This window comes from Oryzias latipes, chromosome 18 (assembly GCF_053564925.1).
Source record: "Oryzias latipes strain Hd-rR chromosome 18, Olatipes_Hd-rR_3.1".
Classification (NCBI taxonomy): Eukaryota; Metazoa; Chordata; class Actinopteri; order Beloniformes; family Adrianichthyidae; genus Oryzias; species Oryzias latipes.
Genome location: NC_136254.1, coordinates 36,086,770 through 36,109,471, shown reverse-complemented (window position 1 = coordinate 36,109,471; position 22,702 = coordinate 36,086,770). Strand labels below are relative to the sequence as shown.

The 22,702-nt window shown below is 43.4% G+C and overlaps 1 protein-coding gene and 1 long non-coding RNA gene across 2 annotated transcripts; one reads left to right on the top strand and one right to left on the bottom strand.

The window, feature by feature from the left end:
• Positions 1 to 79: 79 nt before the first annotated feature.
• On the top strand, positions 80 to 6,020 carry LOC144987429 (uncharacterized). Its single transcript, XM_078936837.1, has 3 exons — positions 80 to 264; positions 4,069 to 4,461; positions 4,623 to 6,020. The coding sequence occupies exons 1-3, from the start codon at positions 201 to 203 to the stop codon at positions 4,814 to 4,816; spliced, it is 651 nt and encodes a 216-aa protein (XP_078792963.1). The 5' UTR covers positions 80 to 200; the 3' UTR covers positions 4,817 to 6,020.
• Positions 6,021 to 8,058: 2,038 nt separating this feature from the next.
• Positions 8,059 to 13,220, bottom strand: LOC144987436 (uncharacterized). Its single transcript, XR_013651324.1, has 6 exons — positions 12,623 to 13,220; positions 11,546 to 11,628; positions 11,172 to 11,259; positions 10,717 to 10,828; positions 8,922 to 9,185; positions 8,059 to 8,495 (listed from the first exon to the last, which is right to left on the bottom strand). It is a non-coding gene; the product is annotated as an uncharacterized LOC144987436 (long non-coding RNA).
• Between the last annotated feature and the right edge of the window lie 9,482 nt (positions 13,221 to 22,702).

Below are 22,702 nucleotides of genomic sequence, written 5' to 3'. Positions count from 1 at the left end.
CTGGAATATATCATACAGTTGATCTAGAACAGAAGTGAAAATGAAACATAAAGAGTGATTTGATAAAGGCAGAAGGGAGGCGTGGCCTACAGGTAAACCGTCAGTTCAGGTGTTTGACTGTCGTTCAGCTGCAGTTACAGGCATTCAGACGTTAAAGTGAGTTCAGGTTCTACAGAGTCAGGGATTTCATCATCAGAACAATGTCTGCTGTTCTGTCTCCATGGTTCTCTGTGGTTCTACTTCTCGTCTGTGGATCTTCTGAAGGTACGTTCTGCTGATTTACATCCAGAGAAACTTCAACAGAATCTAACATGAAGATACTTTCACTTTCAGCATTTGGACTTTATAATCTAACCTTTGTTTTATTTCCTCCCACCATGTCTTAAGTATTTGGTCATGATGACACAACAATCTACAGTAGTCATTGTATATACCTGAAAAACAAAGGTTCACTTTCATCCAGGTGGCTCTTTTTTTTTTCTTTAACTTGTTCTGTCCAACAGCTGAGCAAACAGATCAGAGCTGAAGGCTTTTTGTGTTGGACAGGTTTTACTATCACAAAAAGAGGTTATATAGCTTCAAGAAACTAGAGTGTAGATTTGTATAAACCCCTTTTTGTTGTATTATTTTTTATTTATTTGTTACATTTAGTGTGTGTGGGGAGGGAGAGGGGAAGAATGTGAGGGGGGGGGGGGTGGAAGAGAGTAAAAGGAAGAAAGGTGAAAAGGTGGGGGATACAAGCCCTGATTTGAATAAGTTATTATTTTTAAGCTGTAACAATTCTACCAGATCTGCTGGAAAGACAAATGTTACATCAAAGGTGAAAATCGGACACTAAGATGAGAGAAAAAATCTGTCCATCAAGACACTGTAGGTAAGGAGGAGGGATGAAGCAGACAGGGAGCAGTGTGACAGTGTGCACGTGCACGTGGGGGTGGAGATACATGCATGCTGCCGACGTGAACCGTGTGTTCATAAGGGGAACCAGATCCTACCCAGCCAGACCAGGCAGACCAGGAAAGGGGAGGAGAGCCCCCCAGGCCAGGAGCCCCCCGAGCATCAGCACCCAGGCAGCCCGGGAGGAGAGGAGGAGGGGACCGCCCACCCCACCGGCCAGGCACAGAGAAGGCCCCCCCTACAGGGGCCCCCCCCAGTGCCCAGAGGCACAAGCGAACCCAGTGTCCGGCCCCCAGGCCACAAGACAGGAGCGCTTAGCCGTACCAGGCGGCAGCCACGGGGGCCACCGGGCACCGGACACCGAGACAAGGGCCAGGGACGAAGCCAGGGCCCCCGGAACCCATGAGCCGTCCACCACCCGACCGGTGCCCCGTCTCCGCAAGCCAGCCCAGGCCCGCGACCTAAGCAACCCAGGGATCGCCACGCACCCACAGCTACCCCCCATAACCCTACAACCCTACACACTACAACCCCCCCCCCCCCCCGCCATAATATCTGAGCCCCCCTCCCCAACCCTCTCAGTGCCCTCCCCTCTCTGTGATGGGGAGGGAAAGCCCCAGAGGGTCCCAGCGAGCCAGCCCCCAGGTCCGTCCTACCCATGCACTCACGCACACATACTCACAATCATCTGGTTACCCTCCCCACCCCCAGCCGGCCGACCCCCAGCGCCGCATGCCCGACCCCCCCCCCCCGCAGCCGACAGGATTCCCATAAGCCCGGCCGCCCTGAGAAGACCAGGCGGGTGAAGACCGGCCACCCCCCCGACCCCACCCATGTATGGAGGTGTGGGAGTGCTGTGTGTGTGCTGCAGGTAAAATAGGAGGTCCTCAGTGTGGGGGGCCCCACCGCTGCCAGGCCGCAGAGCCCCCCACTCCGGGGTCCCTCTGTGAGTGGTGTGTATTTGCAGGAAGATACTTTCACTCTCAGCATTTGGACTTTATAATCTAACCTTTGTTTTATTTCTTCCCACCATGTCTTAAGTATTTGGTCATGATGACACAACAATCTACAGTAGTCATTGTATCTACCTGAAAAACAAAGGTACACTTTCATCCAGGTGGCTCTTTTTGAGTCGTAGGAACTGGACTCAAACTCTTCCGTATAACTTTTTGCCACTCCTTTAATTGATTTTTTTCTTCATTTCATTTCATTTTTATTTCTGAAGCCCAATATTTACAAAAATAGTCGTCTCAGTGGGCTTCATACCTGTAATAAACATGGAATCATAACAAACATAAAGTCATAGAATTGAATAGGTAAAGGCTAAACTAAACTGAACTGGCATCCCTGCTTTTAGACCCTCCTTCTCTGTAAGGAAAAACTCCTAAAAAGGAAGAAACCTCAGGGGGGTCCACATGAAGGAGGGATCCTCCCCCAGGACGGACAGGCGATGGACCAGAACTCTTAGAGAAGAATTAGAGAATTAGAGAATAAATGTCTAATATCCACATGTGTGACAGCTAACGGGGCTTTAGCATTAAACACCTGCGAGCAACAACATGTAGTCTGAGACACACTAAAAATACGTGGATAAAATTCAACGATAGACGTGTTTGAGATGAACCAGCGCCGCGCCTGGATCGTTAAGGAGACCAGGCTGTGGGGGGGGCGAGATGAAAGCTGCAGCGAGACTGAAGGAGAACAGGAAATTGTCCTTAACATTTAATTTAGTTTTAATTTGCCTCTTTTAATCTGGGACTCTGTAGTAAACTCGAGTGCAATGAGAGGAATGTCCATTTACATGAAGGAACTGATATCTATCGGATAGATAGGATTTAAACCACTGGAGAGCAGGGGCCTCATTTCTAAAGGTTGCGTACGCACAAAAGAAGGCGTACGCCACTCTCTACGCAATAGTTGAAATTTATAAAAAGCAAACTTGACGGGAAAATGTGCGGTCCTCCACGCAAACTCTGACCCAGGCGTACGCACAAAAACGGGTGAAATGAGAAACGGCGACACCGTCGGCAGATGGAAGAAACACGTGAAAGTGAAAATGACAATCCTGCCTCTCAGAAATAACATGAAGACTTCACAAAGCAAGTCTGACAACTAACAGCTACACAAACACCCGTTTGATCGATCAGCAGTGAAACAAACAAAAAAATCAAACGAAAATTACAACAGAAATTCAAATGAACACATATTTGCAAAAAGAAAAGTGAAATATGTTCTGCAATATTGGCATGTTGTGCAATTCATCGTCATAAATAATATAGTTAACAGAACGAAATAATGTACAAAACTGATATTCTCCTCAGTGTGTCCGTCTGGAGGAGCAGATATAGGTGCGGGCGTGCGGACAGATGGACAGATGTACTAAGTGTCCACTGGGGAAAGTTGTTTTCATAGTAAAACATTTCTTCATAAGCTATGGAATTATGGTATTCATGCATATGCCTTTAGTTTGTTTTATTTTTGATAAAACAATGTATGGCGTATGTCTCAACCATTCAGAAAGCAACAAGAAATTACATTTGCTGAACAATTTCCCATTTCCACATTGATTATTACCGACATCTGTAGCTTGTCAGATGTAATTAAATGGAGGGAAATAAAATGCCCCATCACAATGCGTAATGACGCACAATGGCTGATCTTGCTCTCTTAGAAGATGTGGCAAATGGAAGAATTCAGAGTGAACGCATCTTTAGACAGCAAGAAGACTTGCTGACAAATGAGGACGAGTGGCTGATGAGCCGGTTCTGACTTCCTCCAGCCGTCCTGTTGGACAATTAATTCATCTCTGAAGATCCTAAAGAAAAGACATGAAGCTCTCAGACGTCCTCCAGCTCAGACCCAGTCCAGATCCATCACAGAGAACCTCAGAGTTCTGTAGCAGCTCATCCAGAACTGTAGAACCTGGTTCTCCTCAGAAGAACTCACAGATGATCAACAGTTTTAGGAACTTTTTCATCTGAAGTTTAGGAACAAAAGAAGCAGAAAAATCTTTTTCTTCTTTCTGTGTTCTGACCGTTAGAGGTTCTGGAGGAATTCTGGACCAACAGAACCTTTACAGAGAAACTGGAGGTTCTGAGGATCCAGAAAGTTCTGGATTGATGAAGAAGAGCTGAAGTCTTCCTCCTTCATCTCTGTGTTCTTCTCCTGCAGGTCTGGAGAACATCACAAAGGAACCTGGAGGGAACGTCACTCTGACATGTAGAACTGAGAATAATCACACCCTCATTGTTCTAGAATGGACCAGTGAAGGTCTTCAGAATAAGACAGTTTTTGTTTTCAGAGATGGACGACCATTTCCAGCACGTCAGCATGAATCCTATGAGAACCGAGTGTTTCCGAAGGACAGTCAGATGAAGAACGGAAATCTGTCTGTGGTTCTGGAGAACGTGACCATGAATGACACTGGAACATACCAGTGTAAAGTCAGACATGAAAATGATCCACCATTAGCTCCTCTGAACCTGATCTCCTCCATCCATCTGTCCGTGGTTCCTCCAGGTGATCCGTCTCCAGGTGATCCGTCTCCAGGTGATCCGTCTCCAGGTGAGCCGCGTTTGTGTTCCTGCTTGATGTCAGAGTAAAGGTCTCAGATCAGACGTGTTTTCTGCAGATGTTGTTGATGAGACTCTGCAGGAAGCAGCTGCTCTGATGAGGAAGAGGAGAGGATTCTGTTCTGCACTCATCATCCTCTCTCTCTCCTGCAGGACAACAAGGAGGACTGGAAGGAGACCAAGAAGGAAAGAAGGAGGATGGAGGAACGAAGAAAGAAGGACTGGGTCCAGGAGGGATCACTGGGATTGTTGTGTCAGTTCTTGCTGCTGTTGTCCTTGTTGCTGTTGTTGGTCTCTGGATCTACAGGAGAAGATGTCCAAACCAAAGGAGATCGAACATCATCTAAACTCAGATTCTGATGCAGAGAGAAAGACATAAAAACACAGAGACAAAAAAAAATAATGATTATTATTAAGTTAAAAAAAGCAAGACATCATAATAATGTTGTGATTCTCTTTGTGTCAAACAACTCTTCAGGTTTTTTTCTTTTCTGAACAGAGTATTGTGTTCTGCGTCCTGATTGGCTGTTGAACTCTGAATGTCCTCCATGCCTCCATTCTGTTCAGAGACTCTACATGCAGTTTATAGAAATCTTCATCACAATCAGATTTATTTTCAATCTAGAAAACTGGATTAATTTTAATATGAAGTTTGGAACTCTGAGAGTTTATAGTTCCACTCTGGTCTGTTTCCAAAGTGTTTTGTTTTTTCTGATGATGCTGTGTTTATCTAAAATTATATAACCTGATGTCGTTTTCTAGGACATAGTTTCTGCAGAGTTCCCAAGAAATTGACCTCTGAATTGTGGGCGGGGCTGTTGATGCAGAGTAAGCCCGCCCCCCTTCCCATCATCCCTTTGTTCACAGTCTCTGCTGCTAGCCTACAGCCCCTCAACCCCCCAGTCTAACATTATCCGTCCGTCCAGTTCTGATCCAGATTCCAGCTCAGACCAGGAACGTTCATGGATCTGTTGGTCTGACAGTGGATGATCAGAAAGGGGAGAAGCCAGGAGACTTTGGCCCCGCCCAGCGTATTTTCTGCATCACAAATAAGATTTTTTCTAAACAGCATTTTCATCTGCACCAGATAACACTTTGAATAAATGATCAGAAATGTAGTTTTAAGCTTGAATTTCTCTACAAATGTCTTCCAATTGTTTAAAGAACGTGTAAAAAACTCCAAAACAACATTTAGAGAGTCTCTAAAGAAGAGAGAAACATAGAAAGTATGTTGTGAGGACTTCTGCTGCATTAATTTACCCTCAGGGGTAATTTATGGACCATGTCCCCTTTGGTAAACAAGGGCAGCTGTATGTAATGTGTCACATGTGTGTGTAATGTACATGTATGTCTATGTGTGATTAGGAGTTGGTGTGATGTCAGGATGATCCCATCCTTTACTTTTCTAATCAGTTCATGAATTCATATGTTAGATTTTTTATTTGGACATGTTCTAACAAAAATCCACAGTTGGTCAACTCTGTAAAGAATTCATTTTTATTTTATTACAATCATTCTAGTCATTTTAAAGCAATAAATCCCCTCACTTCACATTGTATCCTCTTTTTTCTGACAGACATGAACATATTCACATTTTTCTATTCTTTCAAGTCTCAAAGTTCACAGAAATTAAGTCCATTTTTAGTGGAGGCGGTCTCAGACGGTGATGTTTGGTCTTAACTGTCAGTTTTTAGTCGTCCTTCTGAATCATGATCTAGTACCTCTGTTTCTACCTCTGTTGTTGTTGATGTTGCTGTTTGTGGACCACTGTGTCCATGTTTGGGGGTCACTGTGGTTCAGTTGGTCACCGTTCTTCATCACCCAGCCAATGTGACGGAGCTCGTCTCCACTGTGGAACCAGCTGCTGGGGTTCTGTTTCACCTGAGACTCACTGGAACCCCCCCACACACCCCACACACAGACTGAAGGACATCTACCGCTCTTGAAGTACAATGTGGGCGTGGCCAACAGGCATCACAGCTGAGCTCTGGGGAGGGTGGTGTCCAGACTCTGGAGTGACTTTATATTCAGAGTAACTGTGGTATTTTATGGTTTTTATGCTTTGTGTGCTTTTTATTGTTAATAAACGTGTGTGAACAAACATCTTGATTTTGTTCAAATGTTTGTTTCTCCTCCTCTGTTCTCCCTGAACCTCCAAACCAGTCAGACTTGAAGAACATCAGGGGCCTGTTTCAGAAAGGAGGTTAAGTGTAAACTCTGAGTGCATTAACCCTGAAATCAGGGAAACCCTGGGTTTTCCGTTTCAGAATGGGAGGTTTGTTAAACCAGAGAAAGCAGAGTAAGTCAAACCCGTTTCTGAAAGAGAGGTAACTTATACTCGGAGTCAGTGTCCATGGTTACTTATGCTGTGAACCTAACCTGGTCGGGAGCAGGTTTTATTCTCTAAACTCAAGGTTTCTTATGGAGTTAATTCAGTCTCAATAATCAGAAATGCACACAACCGGTTTTACAAATGCACACGCTCCGATTCACAAATGTCATTTTATGCAAACGTGAAAAATAAATTCGGAAATACACACCCTGTGTTTCACAAACACACAGATTGTGTTTCACAAATGCACACTAAATGTTTTACAAATGCACAATAAGTGTTTCTCACAAATGTGCACACTGTTTTTCACAAAAACATTTTAGAAATTCACAATAAATGTATCAGAAATACACAGTAAGTGCTTCACAAACATGATTTTTAGGTACACATGTGATGTGAACTCACAGATCATTCGAACTGCAGACTGTGCATTCAAAATCCCGTTCTCGTTTGTGAATCTCTCCGTGTGTGTGAGAGATTTTTCTACGGTGAATATTGAGACTCATCTGACGGAGCGGGTCAACTAATCTCACCATTGGCTAGTGAATCTGTCAATCAAACTCATCGGGAAAGCAGGCGGGTTCGCTTTTAGCCAATCGTATGGCCCCTTACACTTTCTCTACTCTTTCTGCGGGTGGCAAAAGCCCCGCCCATATTTGATTCTGTACCAGTCGGTCGTTAGCGTGTTAGCCTTAGCATGGCTTGTCGGTTTATTGCCTTCGGTTGTCAAAAATTACTGGCGTGTGCAACTTTTCAGTGGACCTGGGAGCAAGGCAACAGTGGTTGAATGCAGTTGACATAGAATCCATCGAACTCTGTCCTGGTCATGGGATTTACAATGAACGTTTCACTCGGGATCGTTTGTACGTTATTCTCTTAGCTTTCATGCTAGCGTCATTTCAACACTCAGACACGGTTTTGATCATATGAAGGTGGAGGAGAAAAATCTTCAACTTCCACAGAAGGTTTTGTGGAGAAACTGGCATCACTTTGCTCCGTACCACGCAGTGGGACTACATTACCTCAAGTTCATCTCACTGTCAATCACAGATACCCAATACACATCCCCTGCTCCCCAAGTCACTCTGCTGGACCTTAATTTTATTTTTTTAATAACTCAAATGTCATTGATTTTATATTGTAACCATATACATACACCTCTTGGCCAGGTCACCCTTGCAAAAAAGATCCTCATCTCTCTGGGTTTTATAGCTGGTTAAATACTACACAACAAAAGATGGTCATAGAACAACAAAGTGCAAACATTTACCCTTTATTGCAGAGTAAAATTCAGTGAAAACATGGACAGATTAAAACATCAAAATTTAAGCAAATGTGGGATCTCTACTGATTTGAATTTTATTTAAACTGGAACTAATTTTCATAACATCCTTACATACAATGAAGTCCCTTGAACAATACAGCAGTATTGATTTGAACTCTGTCTTGCTCCCCTCAGTCTCTCTTCTTCTGTATGTAATTATGTCGCCTAAATTAAGTTCTAAACACACTGGACAGTAAAGATGTAGGTCCACTCCCAAACGGTCTGAATTCCACAATGGATTGATGTCGTCTTGCAGTTCCAACATTTGTGGACCCAAAAGAGGACTGTCCCATACCGGGACATTGATCCCAGGATGAGGTTCAGTCATGGATCCACTCTCCTCCCGTTCAATCTCTGGAACCAGCATACCCTGACAAAAAAAAAAAAGATACTGTTTATGAACAGTGCTGTTTTTTTTGTGTTTTAGATTATGTAGGAACAGTGACCGACTAATAATAACTTATATTGTTGCTGGCAGGCAGACCTCATATCTCCATAACTGTTTATAATTTGCAAATAAGTGAACCTTAACAAAGTAGTGAGATTAGTACAGCTGATGGCTCATAAGGCCATGCATTGTGATGCATTTTGAACTTGCAGATGTGCTATTCTTCCTACAAACAAACAATTTAGGGAAATTGTTTGCACCACACAACAAAAATCCTTTTCATTCATTTTCGATGAAAATTCACTGTAGTCATTATGATTTCATGATACTCTTCTTGATACTTTCCACTTTAGTCAAACTGCACACAAATCAGTTGTCCAGTACAGTGAGATTAAATAAAGCATTTACCCGGGGATCAGAAACAGGGTTCTGGGTCAAGCCCAACTGCCACAGCTGATTTGGTGTCATGCTTTGCTCCGTCCTGATTGGATGGCTGTCCCACGCGTCACTAAAGACATCCAAACTGGCCTGAATGTGTGGTAGAAAAATGTAATGGCAGCAGAATACGTGATGTGACTGATATTGAGAAAGTCTTGGTCCTCAGGAGAGAGCAGGATGTTGTAATATAAACCAGTAACACTCACGAAGACATCACACCAGAGGAGCTCAATCCTGTATTTGGAAAAAAGCAAAAAGAAATATTATATTGTCAGATTTATTTTTAATACATCATTCACTTTTATGTATGTTTTTCACTAGGAGCATAGTGGCCCCTAACTGAAAATTTTAGGGGCACAACCAGAAAATTTAGGAGCGCATACCGTAAATCAACATTCTAACCAAATCTACTAATTTCCACTGTATTACAAATAAATACTTTAACAATAGATGCAGAAATTACAATGTGCTGTTTCTAATTCAGTGTCATATTTTATTCTGCACTTTTGAAGATGCAACATGAAGGTAAACTGACAGCACCATCGCTGTCACGACAGTACAACTAAGTAAAAATAGTAAAAAAAAATACCATACATTTAGAATAAAAAAAAGTTTTTAGTAACAAGTGATTACCGTAGTAACCTTTTGTAATTTCACAGTTTCAAACAATACTTAAATGTATGTAAATATTAGAGGATGGAAATTCATGTTGGTGACACCAAATAGGTTCAGCCAAGATGCACAATAAGCGTGTTTGAGATCACCCAGATGGACGCAACACTGCACAGATCACCTGGTGTGTGACGTATATTTTTGTTTTTGCTCCAACATCACCTGTCAATCAAAACAAAAATATCACGAGAAAGGGGTGAGAGCAAGACACCAATCAGAGCGAACGCAGCTGGAAATTTAGTATTTAACTGACTAAAAGCTGCCCTACAGACTAAAAAACAATGCATTATGGGACATGCGTCCTGATGGGTTTTTTGTAGTTCACTGATCAATTAAAATAATTGATCAGTGTGATCAATGATTAAAAAAGGCTACATCCATTACAAAACATTAAAATAATTATAAAAGATGTAATATCACAGCTCATACTTAGGGGGAGAGGCATATTAAAACGAAATTGAATGTTAAGGACAACTCCTAATTCCTGGTCTCTTTCAGTCTCGCTGCAGCTTCGATTTCATGCGAGTTTGAGACCCCTGCTGTACACTCTGTCACTGGTACACTAGCTGCAGGTCGGAAGAACGAATCAATAGTTCACTTGCTCATAGCTCAGACGCACATATCAGGTTGTGATGATATTTGTCTCCGTTTCCTTCCCACGGATGTTTACGCGCGCTCGATTATCTCTAGGCCCCGCCCCTCCACATATTTTAGCCACTTGCAGTGACTTTCCCTATTCTTCTCACACGCATTGGCCGCCTCAGGCATCACTCAATGAAACGCGAGTGTGTGCTCGCGTGTGCTCCAGTCTCATGAGTATTCGCGCGAGTGTGTGTGTCTGCCTGCGTGCGTGTGCGCTCGCGTCTCATTGATGATTTCATCTCTCATTTCATCGATCATTGACGTGCTCCTTTCATGTTTAATGTATAAAAAATACGGAGGGTGGAGGAGGCAAATTTACTGGTAGCACATGTGCGACTGGGTGTAAAATTCAGTCGCACACTCTCAAATTTTGGACGCAAAATGCGACCAAATGGACGCAGTCTGGAGCCCTGTGTATATATTAAAGCTTCTAAAACTAGGTTCAACTCACCGTTGATTGTGTGTACACTTTTCCCACAATGAAGCCGTTTGTGTCAGTTGTACGTACTGTGAGCATTAACTCGGCTAGGCCAACTTTTTCTCCTCTGTGATCTCCTCTCACCCTGACAATAACATGAAAATCATGTCTCAAACACATAATTACAAATGCATCGGCAATACGGTACACATCAGTTTAAAATGTAATGTTCTTATGTATGATGCCAATAAGTAGAATTTCTAGGTTAGATAAATTGCAGGAGTGGGTTACATGTATCACTGGGGGAAACATTGAGGTGAGAGAGACTGTTAAGGGGGGGTAAAATGTTATTCATGAGGGGAAAGTTTTAGAGTTGCCTTTGTTTTCAGAGGAGTCTAAAAAAAGTTATTTTATTTTTGTACAAATAACCAAGTACTTATACTGCCTGATATGTGAATAAAATATTTCTTTATGAATGACATGAATACCTCAGAGGAAAGCCATAAACGTTCACAGCGTCACTGAAGAAGGCCAAGTCTGCACAGTTGTTCTCTGCTATCTTCTCAGGTACAAGATCTATGGAATACAAGTACAAATACTTTCAACTGACAGATGTTTACGGCGGCAAAAATGCTAAATTCCCAATTGACAGGTAAAACAGTAATACAATAGGATGATAAAATATGAAATAGAATAGAATAGAAGGGTATTTAATAATCCCTGAGGAAATTTTTTTAAAATGGCCATCTTAAAAAAACACATAAACACACATGCATTACAAATAGAAATATCACAAAATAAAAAGATTGATAAAAAAAGGTAAATAATTGGAAAATCAGTGGGTAAAATTAAAAGAAATTACTTGTAAGATGCCCTGCCAGAGAGTTGTATTGCCTGATGGTATGAGGAACAAAAGATTGTCACGCTGTCACGCTTCAGTAATTCCTAGAGAATAAATAAAAACACAACAAACATGGATTAGATCATTTAGCTGTCTGATCTTAAATTACATAATTTTCAAATATATTAAAGGGGAATTTTTTAAAACACTCTTGCTATGATAACTTGAGCTTGTAGTAAAGAACAGCTTTAAAAAAAAATCAGAGACAAGACACTGATCACAGGAAGCCTGTGTGGAATACTTACAGTAACTTCTACTCAAATCACTGTTGACAGCTGATTTCTCCCATCCACCCTTTCTGTGACTACTTATCGACTACAAAACAGCCTAAAAACATAATGTTTGGGATTCTTGTCATTACGTCATTGGAAGTAAAGAGATACGGGGATTTTAGTGGCTGACACTCTGACACAATCTCACAGGGCTTTTCAGCACAATGAATACGGGTTCTAACGTTAGAAACTTAATGAGGCTTCTTTCATTCAACAGTGGATTCATGTCTGTTATTTAAAAAAATGCCGTTTTCATGAATGTCATGAATTAACTTTGTTGCACAGTCCACCCCGTCTTAAAGTCTGGGTTGTGAAAATGCTGTGTCTAACTTTAACCCGGATCGCGTTTACATAAAGGCAGCAGACGGAACAACTAGCTAGTTAGCATAGCATAGCATCAGTGTTTAAACAAATCGCCGTCTCCAAATCAATACTTTTTATTAAACTTTCTTTGCTGCTGTAAATCCGGCATGCTTTTCCCCTTAGTTCCTTATGAATCATGTTAAGAACCTACAGATCATTGGCTATAGACGCTAGCTTGAACCGACACCGGCTTGAACTTCACTCACAGGCAGCCACAACTTGCACAGGCTAAGCAAAACAAAGCTAAGCTAATTTGCGGTGGGGGTACTCTGCAAACGACTCGGCTGCAGTGTTCATAAAGCATTCACACATGTCACTTGGCAAAGGAGAACGCTTCAACTTAGTATTCAATAACATTACAGGACGTACGACGAGGGAATGATCAAATAAGTGCATTACTTACGGGCTGAGACTGTTCCCGTTCTCAAGACCTCTCCGCCATGTTTGCCGCCCGCGTCCTCCCAACTGCTGTCCTGAACAGCTCCCTCCCTCGTCAGTTGAGAGTGAAGAGTGTAAGGGGCCATTCGATTGGCTAAAAGCGAACCCGCCTGCTTTGCCGATGAGTTTGATTGACAGATTCACTAGCCAATGGTGACATTAGTTGACCCGCTCCGTCAGATGAGTCTCAATATTCACCGTAGAAAATTCTCTCACACACACGGGGAGATTCACAAACGAGAACGGGATTTTGAATGCACATTCTGCAGTTCGAATGATCTGTGAGTTCACATCACATGTGTACCTAAAAATCATGTTTGTGAAGCACTTACTGTGCATTTCTGATACATTTATTGTGAATTTCTAAAATGTTTTTGTGAAAAACAGTGTGCACATTTGTGAAAAACACTTATTGTGCATTTGTAAAACATTTAGTGTGCATGTGTGAAACACAATCTGTGTGTTTGTGAAACACAGGGTGTGTATTTCCGAATTTATTTTTCACGTTTGCATAAAATGACATTTGTGAATCGGAGCGTGTGCATTTGTAAAACCGGTTGTGTGCATTTCTGATTATTGAGACTGAATTCACTCCATAGTTTCTGCCGGTCCCCTCCCCTTTTTAAAGACAAAGCGGTATTTTTCGCATTAACCTTCATTGCCCACATTTCCGTCACACAGAGACGGTCTAAGTGACAAGAATGGCTTGTTCTTTTTTGGAGGACCCAATAGACGAGGAGGCTGCATTAATTCATAGAGAATTACATTTACGTCGTGCGATGATTTTGAGAAGACTCAATTTCTTTTTCACTTTTAGCTGCTGCCATGTTCTTTTAATTCCTGCAGGATTGCATCTACATGAAAATGAAATCAGGGACATTGAATTAGATTAATGTAACAATTACTTTTTGGAAACACAATTTGCTAGCACTGCTTACTTTCTTAATCCCATATAAACCTATACCACTTGATCAATACAAGGGTAGTGTTGCAGTGTGTGTGTGCTGAGCGGGGTGCGATCCACGAGAGACAAGGGGAGGGGCGAATGCAGGTGCAGATGGGGGGGGGGACGGAGCGGAGGTGTGTGCGTGGAATATATTGTGTGTTCTGAGGACGGAGCACTTAGTTAAATAAAGAGAAGGTGTCATTCCCAGAATAACTGTTTTGGAGTCATTCTTAATCCGCTCTGGAGGTTGAGGGTTTCCAACAGGAAGTGAACCCCGAAGGAGAATTCCCTTCGGCCCTGAAGGAAATCTCCCCTGCGCTTCTGACCACGGTCGGAAAGACGAGAGAAAAGAAAGGAGAAGTCTTCGCACAGCGAAAGGTTCAACAGTAGACAAAAGTTCACTTTTAAAATCACAATTGCATGTATTAATATTAAACTGACCAACATTTGCAAGAGGGGAAGGTTAACAAGAAAGTCCTCTAAACATTACCGACGTCAAATGCATTTTCCCCCAGATTGGTTCTGAACACTATGCAGCATTTCATGCAATTACACCAGGAATAACACTTCAAAAGTACACCTAAATATCACCATTTTTTATTTCACACCGTACGCTTTTTAAAAAATTATTACAGTCAATATTTTATAACAATGATTTAAATGCAAACTTAGGCATTAACTTGAGCAGCTATGTTTTCCACGCTAACTGTCTCTGTTTTGCAGATGGAGCGGTGTTGCTTTTCTTCTGGAATATGTGCTCATATTCACTGTAACTCTGCAGCAGCACGTCAAGTTCAGCTGGAGAAAAATATGCAGACCTCTTTTTTCCACGGTTGCCATGGTGACTCGTCATATCTGCGCTCCATTGATAATGGCTTCTTATAGTCGCGGTGCTCACGCTCACCTCCGAATCAGTCCACTCAGAGTTGATTGACCTAACTCCGATCAGCTTCTCTGAAACAGAAAACTCAGAGTTGTTAATCTCCCGATTGACCAACTCAGAGTTCAAGTTCAAGTTCAACCTCAGAGTTGGTCGAACCTCCTTTCTGAAACAGGCCCCAGGTTTCTTCTAGTCCGTCTGCAGCACACGCCCAGAGTCTGACATCACTTTCTGTTCCAGAGGAAGCAGGTCTTTGAGAACAAAGCTGGACTTTCATGGAGCTGATTTACAAACCAAATCTGAACAGAACTTTCTGGTTCTGTACACTCGTATGTTCCAGTCTTCAATCTTCACTTTCTTCAGAACCACAAACAAATAAAATAATGTAAAAACCTGTTGCAATAAATAACTTGTCAGCTTGTGTAAATAATGATTCCACATCAACCATAAATTATCTTTAAACGTTTTACCTGTCATGGTGCCTGTCACTTCACCTCCCCCTCCTACAGCTCTCACCACCTTGCTGATTGGAACCAGCTGATCCTAATCTTCTCATCATCCTGCTGGTCTTCAAATGAGAGCTCCTCACCAGTATCCAGCGCCAGTCTGTCATACTCACTCCGGTGCTTATGCCTGGCCTTTTAGGCTCAGTTAAGTTTATCTAGTCTTTATACTTACCTCGTCTTGTGCTCACCTTCAGGTTACTACTTTGGTCACGCTGGTTCCCCGCTCCATGCTGGTCCTGCCGTCCTCGGCGCCCAAGCCTCGCTCCCTCTGGCTCCATGGTTCGACGCCTCCTCATGTCCCCCCCCCCTTCATCCGGATCAGCTCAAAGGACACCAAGCTCAATCCACGGAGGAGATGCGTCCATGTCCCCTCAGAAACTTATTTAACATGGGTTAAAACAAATCCATTCAAAGTCATCCTTGCTGTGAGTTTTCTTCCGGATTTCAGCGTCTTTTGAACGATGACGTCTACGATGTCATGACATTACCTAAATCTTTAGACGAAGTAAAGATCTTTAATCTTGTTTGAGACTTTCAGTACAGTTTTAAACTTTGAATAAACATTTAACCTTTGACCTTATTGTTTGGCTTCATGTGGAGTGTCAGAGGAACAGATTTGATTGTAGTGATGATGAAATAATCATCTAGAATGAAACAGAACACCTGAATGACAAAATCCTAGACTTTTCTGGACTTTATTGATGTCATGGGGTTAAATCAGTGCTTCTCAAATAGTGGGGCAAATTTGTGTGCACATTTAACGTGGGGGCGGTGGTGACAGCGGCTCAGTGCTTTGAAAAAAATCTGCACCTCTATTCGGTTCCTATTGTCAGTTTACAGCCTGAAACCTGTGAATCTTCGTCCCAGCAGCCGCGCGTTCCCGTCTCCTGTCTCACGTGGCTGCGTGTGTGAGAACAAAAGGGAGGGGTAGTGTGGGCTCTGGTTGCCAGGTAACACGGGGCACACGGAGGACAGCTGCAAGCGCTGCCTGTTCAACACCAGGACCATGGAGTGCCTTTAGATTCCTCAGCACATGATGACGTATCTTTATTTTCCATATAAATGTCTGTCTGTTTAGTATTTGACATACAGACAGCAGTAATGCAGGAAAACAGCAGCACTTTATGACATCATGAATAAATAATCCATCATTTAGGGAAGAAATTCAGAACAATGTTTTTATCTATTTCTTCTGACTAAAAACATTAAATGTCTTGGTGCTGTTGTGTTCATGTTTCAGATCAATTTACATTCAATATTATTTATTGATTTATCTTTCTCAGCGTCAAATGGTTCAGTTGGTAAAAATGTTTCTAGTTTAAATAAGGAATGACAGATTTTTATTTCAGACACTTTAAGCTTCTTTTCTGTTTTAGACTAGAACAGGTTTCTGTGGCTAAATAAAGTTGATATGATTTGAAAGTGGATTCATTTTGCTTTTTTCTTTTAATGTTAGATACAATTTTAAGTATACTTACACAATTTTTATAGAGACTAACCTAATTGTCACTGCACAAGTGTGTCAGGTGGGGGTGGGGGGTATGGGGGTTAGGGGGGGCGCGAAACATTTTCTTTTTCTTAGTGGGAGCCTGGCAAAAATTAATTGAGAAGCACTGGGTTAAATGTCCGTATGTGTTCCATCCATGTTGGATGTCAGAGTGCTGTCAGTATAGACTCTAGACCAGAACAGTGATGTTTCCATGAAACTGTCTTCAGACTTTACTCCACGTCTTCTGAGCTTCCTGTGAAATCTGATCCAGAAGGACTTCATGGAACTTTCAGACCAACGTGACGAGTTCATGTCAGCCACAGAAAGACAAACAAACCTGTCTGTACTTGAACGACTGACAGAGATGTAGATCTATATCTACCAGAACATTACTGCCTTGAAAACATCACTGTAACAACAAAACACTAGCGTACACTGCACTTCTCACATTTCTGAGACGATTTTCTCTCTATTTTTGCCATCAGCTGCTCATAGAGGTTGGTATACCGTGCTGATGATAGTCAATAGTCACTGGTGTTTCTGTTTCATAAAAAACCTTGTATAAAACCTGATGTGTTTACCAGAGGAAGCAAACTTGTTTCTAATCTTCATCTCCTCCACTGGACTGCAGAGCCATTCTAGTTCAAAGCATAGATCTTTGTTTAGGCTCAGGCCTAAATCCAGGACAGCCGGCTTAGAGCACAAAAACAGGGTGATATTCCAGAAAGCAGGTTCTGCTAGCTCCCACGATAAGTTTGAGGCTAAGGAACTGGATAACCTCAGCTTTCAGTTCCAGAAATGGAGGTATGTTTCAGGGTAGGTCAAGTTGCCATAGCAACTCATGCTCTGAACATAACCTGGTCTGGAGCAGGTTTAGTTGAAGCTTAGTTTGTTTACAGAGAGGTGAAGCAGCATGGCGTGTCCATTTGAAGATGATTTAGTGGATGAAGAAGCTCAGACAATACTTTTTCCACCGTGAGAGGGTGATAAGACCACATATGGATGTTGGAAAGAGAAACTTTTTACTTTGAGCTTATAAATAACACGTAGTTTTCAGACAGTTATTTTACTTTCATTCAAATTAATTCAATTAAGTAGGTGTAACTTTGGAGCTGCTGTTAGATCGGCACAGCAAGGGATTCTGGGATATCATTCCCTTTGCCTGTCTGGACGGATTTGGGTTTTTGACCAAATGTGTTTAGTTGTTTAGCTGATTTACTGTGTTTTGCCGAGTTATTTTGTCCTACTATGCTTAAGTCTCTGCAACATGAGTGAGAGTGAAGGAGAGGATGATGAGTTTATATAGCAACCCTACAGTCAAACAATGTAATAACAATAATGGTATACTCTTTTTTTTTTTTTTAACTTGTCCTGTCCAACAGCTGGGCAGACAGATGAGAGCTGAGGGCCTCTTGTGTTGGACATATTTTACTTTAACAAGAGGGGTTATGAATCTTCAGACAAACCAAAGGTATGTCTGAATAAACCCCTTTTGGAATTGAGGCCAAACTTTATTTCAACCATATTTGAAAATTTTGGGTGTTGGCCGGACGGAAAAGGAAAGAAGGGAAGAGAAAGGGAGGGATGTCAGAGAGAGAGGGGGGTAGGAGAGTGATAATGGGAGGGGAGGGGGGATAAGACCATGAAGCAGCATAAAGCAACAAGTTTACTGGTTGTTTATCATTACGGTAAGGTTCAGATGTAGTACCAAAATGGGCGGGGCCTGTCCACACACACACTCAAATGTTATCAACACACCTGTTAGCTGCAAAAATGTCCACATGTCGACATGTACACAAAACAGATAGTGTTCACACGCATACTTATGCCTTTAAACCAACTAGTGTGAAATCTTTCATTCATTCAATCATGCAAACTGTTAGTGCAAAGGTGAGCTAACACCTGTGCTCAGGTGAGTGTTTATGTTCTTCTAAAATGGATGGTGGAATATGAAAAGAAGGAGGGAGAGAGACCAGCCATCCCCACCCCAAAACCCCCACCGCAGCAGCAGCGGCAGCCGGAATCCCCCCATCGCCACATGGGAACCGGCAGGGAACAACCGCCCCCCGGGCGACCAAGACCGCCACCCAGGCCGGGGCCAGCAGGACCGCCGCGAGGCCCCCAGAGCCAGAGAGCAGGGAGGCGCGGAGGGAAAGAGAGCGCCGCCCCAGCCCAACCAATAAAGCAGCCCCCCCGCAGCACCGGGAGAGCCCAACGCAGGGCCCCACCGGAGAAGGACGCCCACAGCCCCAGACGAGCACCCCACCACCACCCAGGAGTTCCGGGCATCCCCCCACCCGAACCCCAGGTACGAGCCAGGACCCACCAGGGGAGACCCGCTCCGCACTCCAGGCAGCCACCCACCCGGCCCACGGTTGGCCCAGGGAGGAGCAAGGCAGGGGGCCCGCCGCCCCCGCCCAGGAAGGGGGGAACCCCGGGGAAAAAAGGGGGCCCACAAGGGGTGTTGTAAATATGGCCCGACCAGGCTCGGCCACTGTTGGAAGTTTGGCGGGGCCCAGCGCTCAGGGCCAAGGACCAGGACCCACCCCCCAGGGACACGAACACCCCCGGCTCAGGTGTAATGTGAACCCTCCCACCGCGCGGAGAGAGCACCGCCGGGCCCAGGAAGCCGGCACCCCGGGGACACGGCCGCCGTTGCAAAGGGGCCCGTACCCCCAACCAGGGAAGAGGCAGGGGACAGATGGTCCTAGGTCCCACCTTCCTTGCAAAATGTGTGTGCGTGTATGTGTGTTTGAGAGGGTGTGTGTGTGCATGTGAGTGTGTTTATGTTGGAATGTATATATTGAAGGGGGAGGGGTGTGTGTACTAAGTGGGGTGCAGTTAAAATTGGCGAGTAGGGCACTAAGGGGACATCTCCTGATTACTCACAGTGATGTCCCCTCACCCTCCCCACCAAGGGGCCCTAAATGTCTAAGGTGCGGTTAAAATTGGCGGGTAGGGTGCTAGGAGGACATCCGCTGCTTGCTGGCAGTGATGTCCAAGCACCCCCCCTACCAAGGACCCTACATGTCTAAGGTGCAAATAAAACCGAAAGAGGGGGGGCCCACTCCATACGGCAACCAAAGGAGGGGGGCCACTGCCAAGTAGCCCCCCCCCAAGGCGCATCGCAGGCTAGACCCCCCACCCCCTCACCCTAATATAAGGTTATATGAGGAAGGGGGTAAGTTGGAGACAGCTGGTAGACCGTCCCCCGGTGGTCAAACAGCCCCCCCCCCAGCCCCCCCCCCGCAGAGGGGCCAGGCCCACCCAGCCCAGGGGCCCCACCCCCGGAGGCGCCGACACCCCAGGCCCGGCACCACCCACCCCACACAGAGAGAGAGGAGCCAGAAAGCGTCGCCCCCCCCCCCCGGAGCAAGCCCAGGCCCCCACCCCCGAACGCCGGCCCTAGAAGAGCTCTGGTCAGGCCTTGACGGGACCGAGGCAGCCAACCGGCCGGGGCAACTACCGATTGCCTCAGCGGAGACCCCAAACCGTCAGCCCCCCCGCCCCGTACCAATAGTGGGCCCCCCCCTTCCCCCCAGAACGCCCCCCCACAGGACAGGACCGACAAGCCCCCCACCCCAGACCCTGCAGCCGAAGCGGATGACACCCAGAGCGACCGGGGGCCCCGAGAGGGTTGTCCCGTCCCGTCCCAGAGCCAGGGAAGGGCCGATCCCAGCCCCAGGTGCAGATGGGCAGCCCATCCGGCGCCGTGATGACACAGATTTCTGTGTTGACTTATATTTATATTTTTCTTGTTTTTCCAATTCATTAAAATAGTTTTTTTAGCAATACAAAGAGTTATGAAAATGATAGAGCCTAATCCTCCCTCAACATCGATGGCACTCATGTCACCAAGCACACAAAGTGACGGTGAAGCTGTGATTGAAACCTTAAGCCAGACTGATAGATCGGCACATACCTGCTGCCAGAGAGCCTGGACAGGCATGCAGAACCACAGTGCATGCATGTAATTGTCGGGTACATTACTGTCACAGTGCTGACAAATGTCTGAGTTACTGAGACCCATCTTGAACATCCTCTGTCCAGTGTAGTAAATTCTGTGAAGAGTTTTGAAGTGGATTAGCTGCAGATTTGGACTTTTGGTCAGTTTAAAGGTGTTTAGACAAAGTTCTGACCAAAAACTTTCATCTGTGCTGATGCTCAAATCCGCATCCCATTTTGTTGTCGGAAGTGAAATTTTATTATCTAAATTACATAAAAGTTTGTATATTTTGGAGAGAGTTTTATTCATTAAGAAATTAGTGGTAATTACATCTGGTGGTTTTAAATCGTTGTCTCTGTATTTAAACTTTTTAGTAATAATTGATTTAAGTTGCTGATATTCCAAGAAGTTATATATTCCATGTTTGTCTTGAAGTTCCTGGGGAGTTATGAATCTTCTATCAATAATTATGTGCTCTAGTTGTTTTATGCCCCCTGCTTGCCAAGCTGGGAAGTGGATAATTTTTTTTGTTTATAAGGATGTCCGGGTTGTTCCAGATGGGTGTCATTTTGCACGGTTGAATTGATGATTTTGATATTTTGAGAAATTCCCACCAGGCTGTTAAAGTGGCATTTATATTAGTACTTTTGAAACAATCCTGTTTTTTAACTGTTTGGCTAATAAATGGAAGATCTGACAGGTTGATCTTTCCACATAACGCCTGTTCCAAGTCTAACCATGAGTTGGTTTCTGGATTATTTTTTAACCATTTTAAGATGTATTGTAATCTATTTGCAAGAAAGTAATTGTGGAAGTTTGGTAATTCTAATCCTCCACAGCTTTTTGCAGATTTTAAAGATTTTAGACTGATTTTTGCAGGTTTATTGTTCCATAGAAAGCTTGATATGGATGAGTCTAATATTTTGAACCATTTTAATGGCGGTTGTGTGGGAATCATTGAGAAGAGATAATTAACTTTGTGTAAGATTTTCATTTTAACCGTGGCTACCTTGCCCATAAGGGACAAAGGCAGGTTGGTCCAGCGTGTTAGGTCGTCCTGTATGTTTTTCAGTAATGGGGTGTAGTTTAGCTGCACCAGTTCTGATATTTTGGGGGAAAAATAAATACCTAGATATTTGATATTGCCTGATTTAACTGGTATTGTGAATCTTTGCTCTGCATTACTGTTCAGTGGTAATAAAACAGACTTATTCCAATTAATGGAATAGTCTGATATAGAGGAGAATTCATTAATGATTGTTGCTGTTTCATTTACAGAATGTAAATTACTTAAAAACAGTAATATGTCATCTGCATAGAGACTAATTTTATGATGGCTGTGTTTGGTTTTTTTCCTATAATGCTGTCATTCTGTCTTATTGCTGCAGCTATAGGCTCAATGAATATAGCAAAAAGAGAAGGAGAGAGTGGGCAACCCTGTCTGGTTCCTCTTCTGAGAAAAAACCTGTTGGAGGTCTGTTTATTAGTTCTAACTGATGCATTGGGGTTGTGATATAATATTTTTATCCAGTTGATGAATGCTTCTCCAAAACCAAACCTATGGAGGGCAGCAAAGAGGAACTTCCAGTTTACTCTGTCAAAAGCTTTTTCAGCATCCAGTGATAGTATGGCCATTTCCTGATTTTTAATGGTGGCAAAGTCAATTACATTAATGAGTCTGCGGACATTGTCATCCGAGTGTCTGCCTTTGATGAATCCAGTCTGGTCGAAGTGAATTATGTGAGGAGTGACTTTTTCTATTCTCTGTGCTAGTGCTTTGCAGATAATTTTTACATCTGCATTGATCAAAGAAATGGGGGGATAGCTTGAAGGGCTAGTGGGGTCTTTTTCTGGTTTAAGGAGGAGAATTATGTTGGCGGAGTTCATGTTAGGTGGCATTGATTTGCTTTCCTTGATAAATGTTACCATTTCAAAAAACGTTGGTGCCAGCTGTTCCCAGAATTCTTTATAAAACTCAGCAGGAAAGCCGTCAGGCCCTGGTGCTTTACCATTAGGCATTAGTAGTAGGGCTTCATGAAGCTCAGACAACAAAAGCTGCAAGTCTAGGTTTGACATCTGATCTTCAGTTAATCGGTCTAGGTTTATTTTATCTAGAAATGAGTTGATGCTTTGTTCTGATGGGTTAATCTGTGATGTGTATAAATTTTTATAAAAGTCTTTAAACGCGGTTTTTATTTTGACCGGATTGTGAGTGACATCTCCTTTTTCATCAACGATGGAAGTAATTGTTGATTTATCTTTATTAATTTTAAGCTGA